Here is a 19725-nt window from a genome sequence, read left to right as displayed (position 1 = left end):
TAAGAAATCTGTTCGCACGAGGGGGCTTTGTAACTCTTTCTGGCGTACTTCCCAAGCAAGGACATTAAAATGGTCTAGGTTTAACCGCGGTGTTAAGAAATCTTGTTGAAATGAGGGAACTTGGTCACTTGTTTTGGGTTACTTCCCAAGCACAGATATCAAATTGGTATAGGTTTAGATCATCGCAAAGAATCTTCCAACCAATCACGAAACGAGAATTCTGGTAAAACATTGGTTCGTTATTTTCAATTTTTCAATAGTTCAACAACAAGAATCCATACTTTTCTTCATTTGTGTCAATTCTTAGAAGATTTTTCGATCGATTGGTGTAAGAATATTGAAAATCGATAGGAAAACCACTGAGCTATTAGCGCTCAAAACCTTTCATTTTTCGTGACGCTCGCATTTTTCGATTTTTTGGAATGACACCCTATCTCAAAACTTGCCGTAAGACGTAGTCCTACGTTAAAACACACATGCCAAATTTTGTTTCATTTGCTTGATTAGTTCTCGAGTTATGCAGAAATTTGTGTTTCATTTGTATGGGTGCCCCCCTGGGGGGAGGGGTCTCTAACCATCATAAGAACCTTCCCTGGCCCTAAAAACCTTTACATGCACATTTTCAAGCCGATTGGTTCAGTAGTTTTCGATTCTATAAGGAACATCCCGACAGACAGACAGACAGAAATCCATTTTTATAGGTTTAGATTCCTATAATAGAGCCGGTTGTTATCCTATTGTATACCACAGGGGTCCATAAAAGGAAAACAAACATTCCAATCTGTTTTGAAAAATATGTACTATATTTTACATATTTTTGCAATATAAATATTTGCAATATAAATATTTTTAGGCTCATTCAAAAGTGACTAATATTGCAAGTGACATCTGTTGAGTATTTAGCATTACAAGTTAAAGATAATTCAGAGAAGAGAATAACTCAAGCACTAAAGGCTCCACCAATGATAAATTTACCCCTTACCAGAATAATAATACCAACTTGCGCTTTGGATAAAGATTGTGATAATTTGTGTAGGCGGTTGTCCGACTACCAATATCGACTGAACATCTGAAAAAACTACAAGGTATACAGCCCTAAGGGTTGTACGAAAGGGTGACGTAGGACTGTGTCATATAATACTCATTATATTGATAACATGTTTTAATCGATGAAGTATAACTTTATGTCTGATCATTAAATCAAAGACTAATGTAAACTGCATTTCTGGCATATGCATATTTGAGTATTTGTGAGTATCATTTTTGAGTGTTTATTTGTAAAAGAAGAGCGAAATATTCTGATTTAATTCTTCATTGAATCAATGGTGGTTTTGAAAAAAACCGTTTGAAATTGTTTGGTGGCCCTGAAAAGAACTATGTTTGAGCCGATAGCACTCAGTACTATAATTACTGTTGCCAATACATAGATGGATGTCGCTATTCGGTCCTTTAGACTCTAGGATGATGCTTGCCCGCTAATACAGGAGTGATAGGAAATACCAAATCACTGTAAAGTAGAAATGGATTAGTTTTATCAAAATACTGACCGTCCGTCAGTGAGATCGTGCGGTAAATGAGCAGACGGCGAACCTAGTGTGCGATTTTATAGCCACTGGCACTGCCGTTGCTACTTGTAAGCTAGTGTAGGTATGGGAGAAACCAGATCGGCTGCTGCTGCTGCTCAAATAATTATCCGAATGGAACGTTAATCATTTAGAAAGTGTAGAAAAATCTTTCCATTCTTCAATTACTATAGTTCTTATAAGAACTGTTTAAGACCACAACGGCCTGCTGCTGACTTTGCTGCCCGTCAGTCGATCCGTTTCCATTTGCCTTCAGTGTTGGTTTGCGAAGATTACCGCCAAAATGCCATTGGGTTTGCCTCGAATTGTCATCGAAGATGACATTAATTGCCGCAAAAGTCCTTGGATTTGCCTTCAATTGCCGCCAAAATGCTATCGTTTTTACCTCCCAATTGCTATCGGTGTTGCCTCCGATCGCTGGTGTTGCCGCCAAATGCCGTTGCTTTCGCCACCAATAGCCGTCGATGGTAAATACTGACCGTCCGTCAGTGCGATTGTGCGATGAATGAGCAGACGGCGAACCAAGAGTACCATTTTATTATAATCACTGGCACTGCCGCTGCTACTTGTAAGCTAGTGTAGGTGGTGGGGGAAACCAGATCAACTGCTGCTGCTGCACGAATGATTATCCGACGCTGATTGAGCAAGCATTTCCCATGTTACCATGGTATAACGCAAAATGGAACGTTAACCATTTTAGAAAATGTAGAAAAATCTTTCCATTCTTCAATTACTATAGTTCTTATAAGAACTGCACAACGGCCTGCTGCTGAATTTGCTGCCCGTCAGTCGATCCGTTTCCATTTGCCTTCAGTGTCCGATAGCCGTCGATGGTAAATAAAATACTGACCGTCCGTCAGTGCGATAGTGCGATAAATGAGCAGGCGGCGAACCAAGTGTAACATTTTATAGTCACTGGCACTGCCGCTGCAACTTGTAAGCTAGTGTAGGTGGTGGGGGAAACTAGATCGACTGCTGCTGCTGCTGCTCAAATGATTATCCGACGCTGATTGAGCAAGCATTTCCCATGGTATAACGCAAAATGGAACGTTAACCATTTTAGAAAGTGTAGAAAAATCTTTCCATTCTTCAATTACTATAGTTCTTATAAGAACTGTTTACGACCACAACGGCCTGCTGCTGAATTTGCTGCCCGTCAGTCGATCCGTTTCCATTTGCCTTCAGTGTCCGATAGCCGTCGATGGTAAATAAAATACTGACCGTCCGTCAGTGCGATAGTGCGATAAGGCGACATCCATTTAGTACGTCACGCAAATTTTGACAAAAATCAACCCCCCCTCCCCCCCCTTGTCACATTTCGTCACACATTCGTGACCCCCCCCTGAGAAAGTACGTCACGTCACGACAATCCCCCCCCCCTTCACTACAAAAAAATTAAATATTCATACCTCCCTTTTTATTTAAAGCTATCAAATGAATTTCAGCAAATAAAAAATGGAAAATTTTCGAGCTTATAAGTCATCGATTCGCGGATTTTGAAGATGATCTTCAATTGCTGCAATCGGATACGCTTCAGAAGTCGCTGATGTGTCGTCGATTAATGTTTCGCGCATATCCACGCTCTTTACATTCATCCACTCAAATTCGTCTGATCTAGTTGAAAGAATCAGGGCTTCCTGCTGACGTCTTGCAGCAACACGCCTTAGAAGAACTTTCCTGACGGATTTTTTTGTATTTCTTCAATCGTGTAGTCATTCAACACTACCTTAGATCTAAAATTTAAAAAGAAGAAAACTTAGACATAGTAGAATTAAATTGGATAAGTTTTCTTCTTTTTTAATTTTAGGTTTCGTATTCTACTAAGACGCTCCAAAAACTTCAGACTACCTTAGATGCGAAATTTAATCCGCAAGTGGCTTAAACTCTATCCTTCAGAGAGCTTTTGAGTGAGGGGCAGTATAAATTATACCGAAAAACTTTAAAAGCAGCCGTGGAACTTCCGTATGAGTTTTTGTTCATCGATTCAGCACGAATATCAAGGGAAAACATTGTCATGGGTCTCTGGTAGCATCCCGTAACCCTTCAGGAGTTTGTGCATTTTATTATAATCACTGGCACTGCCGCTGCTGCTTGTAAGCTAGTGTAGGTGGTGGGGGAAACCAGATCGACTGCTGCTGCTGCTCAAATGATTATCCGACGCTGATTGAGCAAGCATTTCCCATGTTACCATGGTATAACGCAAAATGGAACGTTAACCATTTTAGAAAATGTAGAAAAATCTTTCCATTCTTCAATTACTATAGTTCTTATAAGAACTGTTTAAGACTACAACGGCCTGCTGCTGAATTTGCTGCCCGTCAGTCGATCCGTTTCCATTTGCCTTCAGAGTCCGATAGCCGTCGATGGTAAATAATTTGTTGGTCATTGCCCGCTGATTCCGCTTGTCTTAGGGGTCGGTGTTGCCGTCAATAGCCATCGATGTTGCCAATTGGATTGGAAAAGGGGTGTGGCTTACAAAGTGGTCTCAAAGGTTATCATTTGGATCCAAATCCTTTGGTGTATCTAATTGTCGTCCGTGCCTGTGAAGCTAGGCGATCACCAGGGAAATGTATGGGAAAATTCGGCTTTAAAACTTTACACACATTTTTACTATTTAGCGTATAAAAAATTATTATTAATATGTTACTATAAAATTGCTGGACATTTTATCTATCCAACGACATATTAACTGTTATGTTTCGTTCAGTAGTATAGTAGCTATTAGCGTTTGAAATATTTCATTCAAACGTTACACTTCTATTTTTCGTTTTCACAAAGTGCTACCCAGTCCCAGTATAGTAAACAAAGACGTAGTCCTACTGTTACCTGCGTACCGCGTTGTAACAAGAAAACAGTCGATTTTAGCTATTCCGAATATCTAACGGCCTTTATTCGTACGAAGTCCTAGACCGTTTTTAATGCCTGCATGTATAAGTATAAGTTTTAATTTAGGGTTATGTTTTTCAAGATTATAATCTTACGTTTTAGTGCTTCTATCTTCCTTACTGTCTTTGTCCGTTATTTATTCTTTTTACTGTGTTCACCTTCGTCGCTATCTAATTAATTAGTTGTTTGTAAGTATAGTTTTAAATGTATAAACTGGTTTCTCACCGTAACTCAAGCAGCCGTACTATTAAATTCCGTACCGTACTAATAGTTTTAAGTTTCCAATTTAAACCTAGATATAAGCGGTTTTAAACTAATTTTAAGCACATCACTAATATAAGTTTTTACCTTTAATTCACTCTTAGATGTAAGTACCCTCAACCGAATAACTTTTTAATTAAGATTTAAGAAAAACGACAGATTTGATGAATATGTTTTGCGTTTTCTAACTACTTTTTTTTTTGGTTTACGTTTTCGCTCACACTACACTGACACTTTGACATTCTTCGCCTGATACGCTGTGGTCATTCAATGTGCGTTAGTGACATGGTGAAGAAACAGCGCTTGGATGGTGATCTTTTTTACCGAGGTGAGTACAGAGTCAATGGGTTCTGGTGACACTCCCCCCCAGTTTGCTGACTCCGCATCTGAGTCGTCTAACTTAATCTTACTATTGACGTCGACTCTATTTTGTTCAGCGATTAGCGAGACTATCTGATGCCGTTTAGTGCGCCTGAAAATTTTTGCCAGGTATCCTTGGGGTCGCCATGTCCATACTTGGCCCGTAAAGCATCGGAGTGAATGCCCTCCACGATTTAATGTGATTATGTCATCGGCCAAAGGAGATCGTGCTTTGGAACCATCTGATCCGCTCAGAAACAAGTGATTTGGAGTGACTGCTTGGGCTGCTTCGCCTTCGACTGGTCCGTGTATAAGTATTCGTGCATTGAGGATACCATCTACCTCGATCCCATTACACAAGCATGTAAATAGAACCCCCCTCTTCTCAACCCGTCTCCCTATAGCCAACTCCATAGGATCGAAATAGTCTATTCTCGTGTAAGTAAATGAACGGACTAACGAGGTCGGTCGGTACCGAGACAGGTCGGCCATTTCTGCGGCGCGTGGGCGAGCATACTGTAACGTCCAGTTTTGGCAGTATGATTTAATTTTCACAAACTCTCTGCGTATCCGACTGATGTATAACCTTTGACGGATTCCGTTGATGACCGACACATAGTTCCGATGGTGAAAGTTTTCATGGTGGTTTCTAAGAATGAGGTCAATGATTTGATGCTCACGAAAAATAACGGGATTTACAGTAACTTTCGAAAGAAAGTGCTCGCACAAACCTATTCTGCCTCGCATAGATAGCAATCCGCGTTCATCAACGAATGGATTGAGTTTGTACGGTAGGTCCAGCTCGGTGAACGATGACTTGGGTTTGTTCCGCTTCGAAATTTCAGGCTTATCTTGAAGAGTACCCAGCTGTGCGGTACGAATGGCAAATTCTTCGTCACTGCGCACTTCCGCGTTCGGGTGTTCGTTTCTAATGAGACGGACTGCTGTCGATCGAACGAGACGTTTCGAATTGTGGATTCTCTCCGTTTGTATTGGCGTAAGATAACGTAGGAGCTGTACGGTGCGTTTTTCGTCGCGAGAGCGAATTTTGTTATTAGAAAACAGCTAAACTCTCGATCGAGTACTCTTTTACAGTGCGAACCAGGTTGTCGTAGATCAGTTCGCCGTCGCTGTGAACACAATGGCTGACGTGGTAAACGTTATGTAGCATGCCCACCGACTGACCGTTTCAAGCTCCACCATAAATCGTCCACCCAAGATGTGTGTTTATCGCGATTGGTTGGCCAACCACCCCCTCTCAACTTTGTCTAACCAACGTTGCGGAAGCATGTTGAACTCCGATTAGCAAACGAGGGCGCACATTTTGATATGATTGCACGGGGATACCTTTCAGGTAACGGTGCTCGGACTGAAGCTGTTCAACATCGAGCGATTGACGTGGAAGTTGGAGGTCACGTACGGTTCGGACGTCTTCAAAGTGAAAGCGTTTTTCTTTTAACCCAGATATGTCCAGTGCCACTTTGCGGGATTCCTGTTCAGAATGATGTGTCCCTCCGGTCCATCTAAGACATAGTGGATGACGCTCTCCTGTGAGATTGAGCTCTTCGGCAAGGTCCTGGTCCATTAGAGTTAACGAAGACCCATCGTCTAAGAAAGCGTAACGGTGTATTGCAATTCCGTTGCCATATACTATAACCGGGATATAACGAAACAACACGGTACTGGATTCCGCTTGATGAGTATTGCAAGACTGCGGCTCACACAGTAGATTAGTGTTAACGATCTGCGATTCCGCATCCAGCTCTTTATGTAAAAGCGGGTGGTGCCCGAATGTGCATCCGCTTACACCACAGTCCTTTGAAGAACAACCTCCCTTGTGCTGTTTCAAACACTTGCGACACACACGAGCCTCGCGAACTGTCGCCCACCTTCCGTCGTAAGATAGATCTAGAAATCGTTTGCATTTTGCCAATGTGGCACAAGTACCTTTACAGCCTACGCAAATTCTCTGGGGAATCTGCTTTGGCTCATAAGCCATATTTTGCGTACTGCTACTCGGCTCGGATGAATCTTGGCTACTCCAGCTTGACTGTTCAGCGTGCGCGCTAAGGCAGCCTTGTGATGTTTTGCGTGGCTCCGACACTAAGCAGGCATCTTCGGCAATGACATAGAGCCATTCACTGAAGGCCACCAAGTTCACCTTACGCAAGCCTCTTGTATATCTCGCCCACTCCAGTTTCATATTGGTGGGAAGCTTTCCCACAAGCTCACTAAGCAATGAAATGTCCCGCATATACTCCCTGCTTCGACAGGCCTCAATTGTTGCCACGAAGTTTTGAACTGCCAACGCGAAATCGATGGTTTTGTTAAGCGAATCGGGTTTCAGGACCGGCATAGCTAGCACTTTGTCCTTTATACAATGTAGCACGATTCGTGGCTGGCCAAACCTGAGTTTGAGTGCATTTACCGCTTTCTCGACAGTAGACGGGTGTAACAGAAAACTCCTAACTACTGCGAAGGCATCTCCCTTCAGACAATTTCTCAGTCGGATCATGTTTTCGTCTTCCGTGTAGCCACACATGCGCGTCGTACTTTCGTAGGTAGATAAGAAGAGGGGCCAATCCTCAGGATCCCCAAAAACACTGGCAAATCTTTCGCGACTACCTGGCGTGCGGCAATCTGGTTACGACTCAGGCTACAGCTCAACTGGTTGCTAGTTGCAAGCATCCTCCGCTGGCTCTGGCGGCCTACCTTTGGCGATGACCGTTTACTTGGCCGGAAGGTAGATAAATTCTTCACCGGTGGTTCTTCTCTCTCTTCTTCCGAATAGTCACTGCTATCCAGCTGCTCTTCCTCTTCGACAAACTCGTCGCTTAAATATTAACTTTCAGCTTCTGCTTCTTCCTCATCAAGATCTGCCAGCTCTTCCACAACACTAAACTGCTTTTCTACTAACTTTTTCTTCTCCTCTAGCAGTGTCTGCTCAGCTTCAATTCGCCGCAGTTGCAGTGCCAAACGTTCCCTACATGACCGTCTCGACGTAGCTGAGGCAACCGATACGGCATCCATTGCCTTAGCCACCTCGCAAGTTTCTTTCTCTTGATGATACACTTTTTCTACGGAAGTACCTCGTCTCAAAATATTAGTAGCTTTCGTGCTAACTGTACCTTTGAGCGCTTTTGTCTGTTTACCGGAGCTACGTTTCTTCACTTGCCGGTCGCACTACGCACAACGCCACGGTTTCGTTTCGATTGTACTATCGACACCGACGCAACTAAAGTGATGCCACTCATCGCAGTCATCACACTGTACCATACGACTATTGTCCGCGGAAGAACACGACTGACAGTTTTGATCGACTTGTTTCAGAGAGTTTCCGCGGGAAGATTGGCTATTTCTACGGGAGCTCTTAGAGCACGCACTCTTGACTGAGGAGGCTTTTTTATTCATATCCGAAGGAGGGTTGAGAAGGGATTCTTTAATCAAAGCTTTTGCTTCAGAGCCGAGCGCTCTATCAGGTGTGCTTGTAGATCGAACATCAGAACTCTTACCTTGACTGGCAGTGGTTGCAGTTTCAGCCGGACTCGACATCGTGTAAAACGAATTAAAAATTTTGTTACCTGCGTACCGCGTTGTAACAAGAAAACAGTCGATTTTAGCTATTCCGAATATCTAACGGCCTTTATTCGTACGAAGTCCTAGACCGTTTTTAATTCCTGCATGTCCTGCATTTAGGATTATGTTTTACAAGATTATAATCTTACGTTTTAGTGCTTCTATCTTCCTTACTGTCTTTGTCCGTTATTTATTCTTTTTACTGTGTTCACCTTCGTCGCTATCTAATTAATTAGTTGTTTGTAAGTATAGTTTTAAATGTATAAACTGGTTTCTCACCGTAACTCAAGCAGCCGTACTATTAAATTCCGTACCGTACTAATAGTTTTAAGTTTCCAATTTAAACCTAGATATAAGCGGTTTTAAACTAATTCTAAGCACATCACTAATATAAGTTTTTACCTTTAATTCACTCTTAGATATAAGTGCCCTCAACCGAATAACTTTTTAATTAAGATTTAAGAAAAAATACAGATTTGATGAATATGTTTTGCGTTTTCTAACTACTTTTTTTTTGTTTACGTTTTCGCTCACACTACACTGACACTTTGACATTCTTCGCCTGATACGCTGTGGTCGTTCAATGTGCGTTAGTGACATGGTGAAGAAACAGCGCTTGGATGGTGATCTTTTTTACCGAGGTGCGTACAGAGTCAATGGGTTCTGGTGACACCTACGTCAAAAATGAGTTCGAGTACCGCCATCCAGGGCCACGGGGGTGAGATTGTGCCTAAAACCAAAAATGTTTATTTGTGAAATTTTTTTATATCTATAGAAACTAGTGACCCAAATTCAAAATGATGATGAACATAACATATTTATTCATAACTTAGAATGGAAAACTGATAATATTAGCAAACTATTTAGCCTAAACAGGGTTTCGAAGTTCGCGATCAAAAATACGCGGAAATAACGCTTGTAAAAAATGTCCCGCATAAACCAACCCAAACAAGAAATCGCATCAACTTGCTATCTTGAAGGTATATAAACTAATCATTTACAATGTATTGAAAAGTTATTATGCTTTGGATAAGTTTTGATTACAAAAATAATATTTTTCGAAACTTTGTACTTTTCGAGCTTCACGGGGGTGAGATTGTGCCAAGCCATAATGATCGATCCAATTTGTGGATTTCACATACACAACAAAAATACGTCAGTATACACCAGTACACTCACATTCCTTACTATTGAGCACAATATTTTGACAGATTAGATTGCATCATCCATTTTGGAGCAAACAGCATCAAAGGTCTGCTAAATAATTTAAACTAATTTTTACTTTTTCTCTGGATATTCAGATGCTTTGAATAAACACTCTTATATAAGACGAATATATTATACCGTGTATAAACTGCCAGTTTTAAGGAGGGGAGAGGGGGGTGGGATAGGCCACATATTCTGCGGCCGCGGGTTTTCGAACGAAGTAATGGTTACTTTTGTTAAATGATCAAATAGGTATGCCCCCTTAGGATACACCCCTTCATATATCTCCCCCTTGTTAACCCTAGAAACGCTACTGGCTATATAAAGGCTGTGCATTGACTGCGAACTCATTTCTAGTTATTTCAGAACTCTCCGGGTTATTTTCGTTCATACTTTTTGTATGATGCGTTGTTTTCGGCCGACCCCCTGCCCCAAATAGTCCACTCAGTTCATGGACGGCCCCATATGAACTACTTTACACTGATATTTATGTATATTATCTACAAACATGCTAATGTTCACTGTTTAGGTTTTTAGCCTAACTTTATGTTTTTGGCACAATGTCACCCCTTAGAAGGGGTGAGATTGTGCCAAAGTTCATGCACTTCCAGTAAAATTAGGTTTCATTGTTACTAAACCATCTCTACGGTAGTTGTTAATTGAACAATTTAGTATATATTGACGGGTTTGAAATCAACTTAGTTCCTAAATTGTGTGTATACTGAGCAGGGGCGGACTGGCCCACCGGGCAACCGGGCAAATGCCCGGTGGGCCCCAGTAAAAATTTCGTTGTTACACAAAATGAGATTTTCCAAAATTTTTATTTCAGCTAAACTCTTTCTACGACTCACAAATGTTCAATTCCTGGGGCCCCATGTTTCATGAAATCAACCGATTTGATGATTGAAAATTCAGCTTCAAATGGGACTGTTGGGGCCCCGAACTTCATGTTCGATTGTTAGGGCCCCATGATTTATGAAATCAACCGATTTGATGATTGAAAATTCAGCTTCAAATGGGACTGTTGGAGCCCCGAAGTTTAAACCAAAATTTCTCTTTCAATTGAACTTTTTCCATGACTCACGAAAGTTCGATTGTTGGGGCCCCATGATTCATGAAATCAACCGATTTTATGATTGAAAATTCAGCTTCGAATGGGACTGTTGGGGTCCCGAACTTTGAACCAAAATTTCTCTTTCAATTGAACTTTTTCCATGACTCACGAAAGTTCGATTGTTGGGGCCCCATGATTCATTAAATCAACCGATTTGATGATTGAAGATTGAAAATTCAGCTTCGAATGGGACTGTTGGGGCCCCGAACTTTCCAAAATTTCTATTTCAAGTAAACTTTTTCTATGACTCACGAAAGTTTGATTGCTGGGGCCCCATGATTTATGAAATCAACCGATTTGATGATTGAAAATTCAGCTTCGAATGGGACTATTAGGGCCCCGAACTTTAAACCAAAATTTCTCTTTCAATTAAACTTTTTCCATGACTCACAAATGTTCGATTGCTGGGGCCCCATGATTCATGAAATCATTTAAGTTGAGCTGTTGGGGTCCAAGCTCCGAAAATATTACCAGCTTCAATTCTGAGTATTTAAAATTAGAATTAGTATTTCATCCGCAGTTATTTGACTACTTATAAATATTGAACTGTCGGCTTAAGCTCCATACTCAGTTTACTTCAGTGGCGACGGTTCGTTATCGATCCTGCGCCGAATGAATTATGGTCCTACCTTTCTTCAAACCTCTCGAACACCAGCTGAACGTGCATCATCCTCGATAGCACATATCTATAAGTGCGATGTCTACTCCGAAGTATACGGCCTCTTCTTGATTCTCTGCTTACAATAATTTTGGCTCCTCTTTCGACGGGCCTTCTAGACACGTGACCAATCCAGCGCAGACTGCCACACTGTGCTATCTTCATTATAACAGCATATTTGCATTCTTAAGATAGCTCGTGGTTCATGCGTCTGCGCTACACTCCATTTTAGATTTTGCCAAATTTTACGCTAAAACCCCAAGCATTCGTCGATCAGCTTCTTTTTGCGTCCATGATTCATGTCCGTAAAGGGCCACCGAGAGGATTAGCGTTCTCTAGAGCATCTGTTTTACGCGAATTTGCAAGCTACGGGACTTCAGCTACAAAATGTAATGCCTGCGTAAAGGCCAATTCGCAGCTGTAATTAGTCGTTTTATTTTGCGACTTACATCGTTGTAAGAGCATACCAAAATATATTCAGTTCCTCTTCGACACCAACACCATTTGGATTTCCACGCCATGTACTTCGTTTTGGCGGTGTTAATGGTAAGTCCCAATTTCTCAATAAATGACCTAAAGGCTTCTTTCGCTGCTTTACTTTTGATTTTGGTATATCGACGTTCTCCGCAAAATCAAAAAGCACGTGAGGTCTCATCTGCTATTCTGACTCATAATTTTTACTCATCCAGCGTCACACGAATCAACGTAACTAGTCCTGTGGGAAAACCATGTCCTAGCCTTAACTGTTACATCTCATTTCGTTTGACTGAATCGTATGCCGCCTTGAAATCCATAAAAATATTATGAGTCTGCAAGTTGCACTCCCGGAACTCGTCAGTTACTAGACGCATGGTAAATATCTGATCTATCGTGAAGCAACCCTCATGAAAACCAGCTTGATACTCGCCAACGAAGAACTCAGCTAACGGACTCAGTCTAAAACACAGAATAGGGAGAGCACCTTATAGGCAAAATTGAGTAACGTAATGCCTCGATAGTTTTTACTCTCATGTCGATGTCCGTTTTTAAAATTATGGGAAATGAGGTCAATCAACCACTCCGATATTTATTTTCCTCCCATATTCTGTTCCTGACAATGAGGTGGCGCTCGCTCCCCGTTTTTAGAAGTTCAGCCATCCTTTACAGGATACCATCCTTTACAGCAACCTTACCGTTTTTCAGCTCACTGATTGCTCTTTTGGCTTTCTCCTGTGTTGGCGGCTCCACAGCTTGGCCTTCGCTCAAAATTCTTATCCTGAAGATGCTGATCTTCGTGTTTACTTCTCTATTCAACAGCGTCTGAAAATACTCTTCCACCTGGCTGCTACCGTCGTTTGGTCAGCACTATCATTGCACATCACAGGCATGGCAAAATTCTTGCACCTGACCGTTTTGTGGAAACTCCGTGTGTCGTTGCTGACGAACCTCTCCTCTGGACTGGCGAGCACGTGCTCTTCGTACTAGCGTTTTTAGACGGTGGGTTCTTTTTTCCGCAGCTCTACCAGGATGAACCAAAAAGATTCGCGCAGAGGCTCGGGCATTCCTCACATTGAAATCGTGTGAAGAAATTCTAGGATTCGCACAGAATACCTTGCTTATAGAAGCATGATTCTTATAGGAGAATTCAAGAGTTGAATCCCAGGGATAGCTATGACTCGGCACGGGAATCGCCTGCACTATGAACTGTTCTGTTCTGACGTGTAGACGCAGTAAGCTACTCATATATATTGAACTATTGACATCATATCATTTATCACGCAAATCAAATCAAATGTTCACGCTGCGGCAGATCCTCCAAAAAGTCCATGAATATAGAATTCAACGGACAATTATTTCATTGATTTCAAAGTTGCGTATGATACCTTCAGCCGTAAAATCATGGCCATTCTAACCTCGCAAGGGACTTTATCAACGTAATGGTTCCTTATGTGGGCTGTTTAACATGCCATTACAGGATGTTATCAAAGGAGCAACACACAGGCACAATCTTCAGCAAATCTAGTTAGTTCGTCTGTTTTCCCAATAAAATGGATATTGTCGATAGAACAGTATCTGGGGTGGTGGCTGAACAAACTAAAACTCAAAGCAGCGAAGATTGGGTTGAAGAAAAATGCGTCAAAACTAAAGTACCGTGAACCGCTAATATGACGCACATGCTAAAAGCTGGTAACTCGGTTCTAATAACGATTGAGTTTATTTTGTTTCGAGCATCGAGCCGCTATGCTGCCCGTTCTCCCGATACTCGACACTCGACAGTGCCTGAGTCGAGTCGAGTTGCACGACATGACTTACAAAATAGAGCCCATATTCATTCGATTTACTGTCCTTGTAACGCTGATGTCTTTAGAGTAGATGTCTTTTTTTGTGTTAATTTACTAACATGAGAATATTGCAAATTGGGGCCCCTAATATCAAAGGTCCGGTGGGCCCTTTGGCTCCCAGTCCGCCCCTGATACTGAGCTAAAGAACAAAAATATGTGCTTTTTTGGCGCAATCTCGCCCCGGATGACGGTATTTAAAATATTTATAACTTAATTCCTAGGTCCTACAGCCGTAAGTCCTACAATTTAGTGTCTTCGGTAACTTTACGTAATTAACAGGATAAACAACTTTTCCGTGACACAAAACTTCTAGTCATTATTTGAAAAGATATACTTCAACGCCAATAAATACAACTAGCTAAAATTTACAAAAAAAGCAGAATTTTATAACAAACATTATTGCTGAAGACAAAGCTCTGCGAAGCATATCAAAGAAGTTATGAGGTTTTGTCCGAGTGCTGGGTCAATCTGCCCCATTGTGCCACGTTTCACTACTCGTACAGCTTAACACCAGTTATTCACACTTTCAAAAAGAGGCAAAGAGGTTCACGAAACGGTTTGACTCATCATTTCGTATATTATTAATTTAACCACAATCTTGCAACCGAAAATTTAAATTTAATTCCTGGGCTTCGGGGCACATTTAGGAACACAAACATTCTGTTCTTTATAATTTTTTACAGAAAATAACAAAGTAAAACGAAATGAATTAAATTGTATTAAAACTTACAGTGGACCTAGACGAACAATATTCTGGATTATACGGAGGAGTACTGGATCAACAGGTTGAATTTGTACAATTGTGTATTCGAAAAATCCTTGAATTGTATAGTCGTTATTCTGACGGACCAAAATCATTGATACTGGTGGGACATTCGATGGTAAGTTCATTTTTCGAATTTTTTCACAATCGTGTAACATCAGTGAGCAAGTTTCATTATCTATAAGGGTCATTCCACGTCAAGTGTCTGGAGTTCCATGTAATCGATCTTCTCTGATTTGAACCAAATTTTGTCAGATTGTTCGTTTCAGGTCAGCGAAAAAAAGCCTTAAGTTTGGCGCCAATTGGACGTCCCCTTGATTAATGGGAGTACTTCCATTAAAAAAAAAAGACACGTTTTTGTCAAATCCTTTTATTTTCTTTTGTTTATATCTCTGGAATTATTAGGTTTAGAAAGGCAATATTTCCATATTTTCAAAGGAATCCGAAAAACTATAAGGTATACAGCCCTAAGGGTTGTACGAAAGGGTGACGTAGGACTTTGATCTGGTGATCTGAGACTAATGTAAACTGAATTTCTGGCATATGTATGTTTATAAGAATCTGTGAGTGCTATTGTTTAAGTGAATGTTCAAAAGAGAAGAGCAAAATATTCAGATTCAATTCTTAATTTAATGCAATGGTGACTTTGAAAATACGTGGACGGGGGTTCATAAGTACAATGCCTGCAACCTTTGAGACATAGAAATTTCTTTTGAAAATCACTTGTGTGCATCATAAAGGTTGAAATGGTAATGAATTATCCTCCTACCACAGGGTGAGGGGTCTCAAAGCATCATAAAATAAATAAATTCAAAATAAATTCATGCCTCCAAAAAAAACCCGCACGCCAAGTTTGGTGCCATTTGCTTGTTTAGTTCTCGAGTCATGAAGAAATTTGTATTTTAGGAGTCAGTCCCGGCGTAGCGGTTAGCATTCACTCCTCTCACGCCGAGGACCCGGGTTGAAATCCCAACCCCGCAGAAGTCACGAATGACCAAAAACTGGTTAAAGTGACTATAATCTAAACAAAGACAAAGACAAAGAAATTTGTATTTCATTTGTATGGGATCTCGCCTTCTTAAAGAAAGCAAAGGTTCTAATCCACCATAGAACAAATCCCCCCCCCTGCCTGTTAAAAGACGGATGGGTCTCATTACACCATTTGAACGGGAGCCCCCCCTCTTAGAAGGAGAAGGGGTCTCAGTACACCGTAGAAAAGCATCTTACCTCCAAAAACCCCCACAAGCCAATTTTGGTTCCTTTTGCTCAAATAGTTCTCGAGTTATGAGGAAATTTGAATATTATTTATATGGGGGCCCCCTTCCTAAAGAAGGGAGGAGTCTCAATTTACCATAGAAAAAAATTTTGCCTTCTACACCCCTACAAGCCAAATTTGGTTCCATTTGCTTGATTAGTTCTCGAGTTTTGAGAAAATTTGTGTTTCATTTGTATAGGAGCCCCCTCCCCCTCTTACGCCCCCCTTAAAATTGCTCTCTTACACCCTAAAAAAATGCTGGTCATTTTATCTATCCAACGACATATAAATTGTTCAGTTTCGTTCAGTAGTTTAGTAGTTATTAGCATTTGAAATCTTTCATTCAAACGTTACACTTCTATTTTCGTTTTTATAAAGTGCTACCCAGTCCCAGTATAGTAAACAAAGACGTAGTCCTACGTCAAAAAATATCCAGCTTTTTACGCGCTATAATGGTGGGCGCTATAAATTGTGTTCGTAATATGCGAACAATCTTTTTGACAACTCTGCATACATCAAATATGGCATTCTTCTCTTGCAACACTACCGTTCTCTTTCTTTCGTTTACGTCAAAGAAGGAAAGCAAAACTGTGCGAAATGTAAACAAAACTATTGCCTTCCTTCTTTTGCGTAAACGAAAGAAAGAGCAACACTGCCGTACACACCCCATCGGCAGGCAACCTTGTTTTCGCTGCCAACATCTCGTGTGTGCGAAAATGAGATAGCATGTCAGTACTACGTTTCACTCAACTGCCAGCAGTCTGATTTGGGCCCGCTGTCAAATTTTGAGCCCAGGACATCCTGTCGCTGACGTTCACTGCAGCTCGTTATAGAGATGTCGATGGGGTGGCCGTACAGGAGAAGAGTGCCCAGTTTTGATGTATGCAGAGTTGTCAAAAAGATTGATCACATATTACGAACACAATTTATAGCGTCCGCCATTATATTTATTTTTTTATTTATTTATTTATTTTGTTAATTCATCTGACTATAATGGTCTACATGAATACTAATTACTATAAAAAATTGCTGCTTCGTATTTTCTGCACAAACTTATGCGATGGCTGTCTAAATTCGAACAGTTCTTCTACTCTCGAAAACATCCTGACGCAGGCATTTACAGGTTCGTTACATCCAAAGGCAGTACGATGAAATGGTGCTTGCAGTAAACCGGTTGATCTCAAATTTCGTTGTGAAGCGCGGAAATCCATGAGCGATAAAAGTTGTGGGGAATCGATTTCGCCATTCAAGACTTTAGACACAAACGCCGCCTGCTGGGTTTTACGTCGATACTCCAGAGATTCGAGATCAAGTAGGCGGCAACGATCCATGTACGGTGGAAGATCCACCGGATTACGCCAAGGTAAATGTCGCAAAGCTATTCGGATAAATCTTCTTTGCACTCTTTCGATGCGCAAGTTCCACGACAGTTGCTGTGGACACCATACTAAGCTGCAGTTCTCAAGCAGCGGTCGGACAAGGGCGCAATATAGTGATTTGAGGTAGTATGGATCCTTGAAATCCCGTCCGATTTTTGAAATAAATCCGAGTTGACGCGTTGCTTTAGAAATAATTGACAAGCGATGTGCGTTAAACGTTAGCTTAGTATCAAGTAAAATGCCAAGGTCCGTAACATGTTCGACTCTGCGCAAATCAAGTCCATCAATTTGGTAACTATAGAAGATCGGGTTTTTAAGCGATAAAAGCTCATCACCTCGCATTTAGCAACACTTAGTGTGAGCCAGTTTCGTTTGCACCAAACAACAAAAATATCGAGTAGAGCTTGTAGGCGGCGACAATCATCAACTTTTTCAACAGCCAGAAATAGTTTAAGATCATCAGCATACACAAGTCTGCATCCGGTGGCCAACTGGAAGGTGACATCGTTGAAAAACAGCGAGAAAAGCAACGGGCCCAAATTGCTGCCTTGCGGAACTCCAGAAATGTTAGTAAATTGAGAGGATACCTAGCTTCACACGCAACACTCTACCACGCAGGTACGTGCTCAGCCATTGTATCATCTGTGGAGATGCACCCAGCCGGGAAAGTTTCTGCAATAATATTGCATGATCAATTCGGTCAAAAGCTGCTTTCAAGTCTGTGTAAATTACATCAACATGCTTCTTGTTCTCCATATGCGAGATGCAAGCCGAAGTAAATTCCATCATGTTTGTGCAAACGGAACGACCCGGCATGAAACCATGCTGAGCTGTAAATATATAATTTTTTGTGCGGGACAACATCACTCACGATTATCTCAAACAGCTTTGACGCTGCAGATAGGCTGGTAATTCCACGATAATTCCTTACGTTTCTGCGGTCGCCAGTTTTATAAACGGGAAACATAAACGACTGCTTCCAAATATTCGGGAATTTGCATTGTTCAAACGATTTGTTGAAAATAGTGCATAGAGGAGTGGCCAATGGCACGATGCAACGACTCAAAACTACTGCTGGAATACCATCAGGTCCGGCGGAGGAAGAACGCTTCAACTTTTTTGCACCGTCCATTACCATTTCATTATTGATCTCAAACACGCTCAAGTCGATCAAATCGGCAGGAACATATGATGCAGCGATTTGTGCGTCCAGATCAGAAGCAGTCTTATCGGCGAATACAGACGTAAAAAACTTTGCAAACTGCTCACAAGAGTCAGGAACGGTTGTAGATTTAATTCCATCAAGGTACACATGGGAAGGAATAGAAGAGTTTTTCCTTTTCGAATTGACGAAATTCCAAAAAGTTTTCGGTTTTTTTCGGAGGTCAGTTTGCACACGTAATACGTAAGATTTATATAGAGCGGTGTTGAGACGACGATATTCGTCACTAGATTGTTTAAAATTACGTTGAGTTAGCGTTGCACAGTGGGACCATTCTGGAAAAAGGCGGTCAAAAGTCTTTTCTCGCTTTTCCTGACGTTTTCGAGCTTAGGTGTCTTAGGAGAAGTTTCATAAAAAAGTATTCTACATCTAATGACATTTTCATATAATTATATATTAAGGGGATAACAAATTTGAAAATATTAATTTTTCATAGAAACTAGATAGCATGGTCATGTGCTCGGCAAAGTTGTAGAACTTTGAATTTCATTAAACTTTGCCGAAGATACTAAGTATCTGCATCATATGGTTTGTGAGATATAATTGACTTTCTGTTGCGACCCCCTTAAAATCAGTTTCTTAAACTTCTTGTACATAAAACCTCATCTAACAGGTTCGACATGTTCTACAAACTTTTGGATACTATCAAAATACGTAACTTTCTAGAAGGTGTATATATCATATGTTGCTTTATTTGCTTTAAAAATGGATTTGAAGCATAAATTCCACCGTTTTTACAAGTATTTTTTTTCCGCAAATAGGCACCTACTGGCAGCTAAAGTTAGCATCGTTTGAACCGCCATAGAATACAGTATAAGTGTGCCAAAAAATTTTGGCCGGGTCTTGCCGGGCATTTTGGTTATTTCAATTATGAATTACATACATATATGCTGGTTTTAGTAAGTTATCAGGGTTTTATTATTCGTACATGTTCATAATAGTTTCACAGGACCTCGTCCACGTCTGTTTCGCTATCTGTTGCAGAATTATTTTCGTTCTGGGATTTTTGTAAAAGTTTGTATGCTGCTGGTAACAACTGCATTGATTTTTTTACTGTTGGTCTTCTTAAAGTTGAAATCAATGGACCTGACGTCATTAACAATTTTTTGAAAACATTTTCGTTTGTCGATATTCTGTTCAG

The 19725-nt window shown here is 40.9% G+C and overlaps 1 protein-coding gene across 3 annotated transcripts in view; it reads left to right on the top strand.

Annotated features, from left to right (window-relative positions):
* The window catches only part of LOC128738976 (GPI inositol-deacylase), a 666126-nt gene that overhangs the window by 85323 nt on the left and 561078 nt on the right, over positions 1-19725 (top strand). For all 3 annotated transcript variants that reach the window (XR_008412136.1, XM_053834512.1, XM_053834504.1), the window contains exon 3: positions 14698-14846. Coding sequence is in view for 2 of the 3 variants with exons in the window: in XM_053834512.1 (XP_053690487.1) it covers positions 14698-14846 (149 nt within the window). In the remaining variant the exon portion in view is untranslated. The remainder of the gene's footprint in view (positions 1-14697; positions 14847-19725) is intronic.

The sequence above is a fragment of the Sabethes cyaneus genome, chromosome 1 (genome assembly GCF_943734655.1).
Source record: "Sabethes cyaneus chromosome 1, idSabCyanKW18_F2, whole genome shotgun sequence".
Lineage (NCBI taxonomy): Eukaryota > Metazoa > Arthropoda > Insecta > Diptera > Culicidae > Sabethes > Sabethes cyaneus.
Note: the sequence above shows the minus strand (reverse complement) of the source record. Positions and strands in the feature narration are given on the sequence as shown.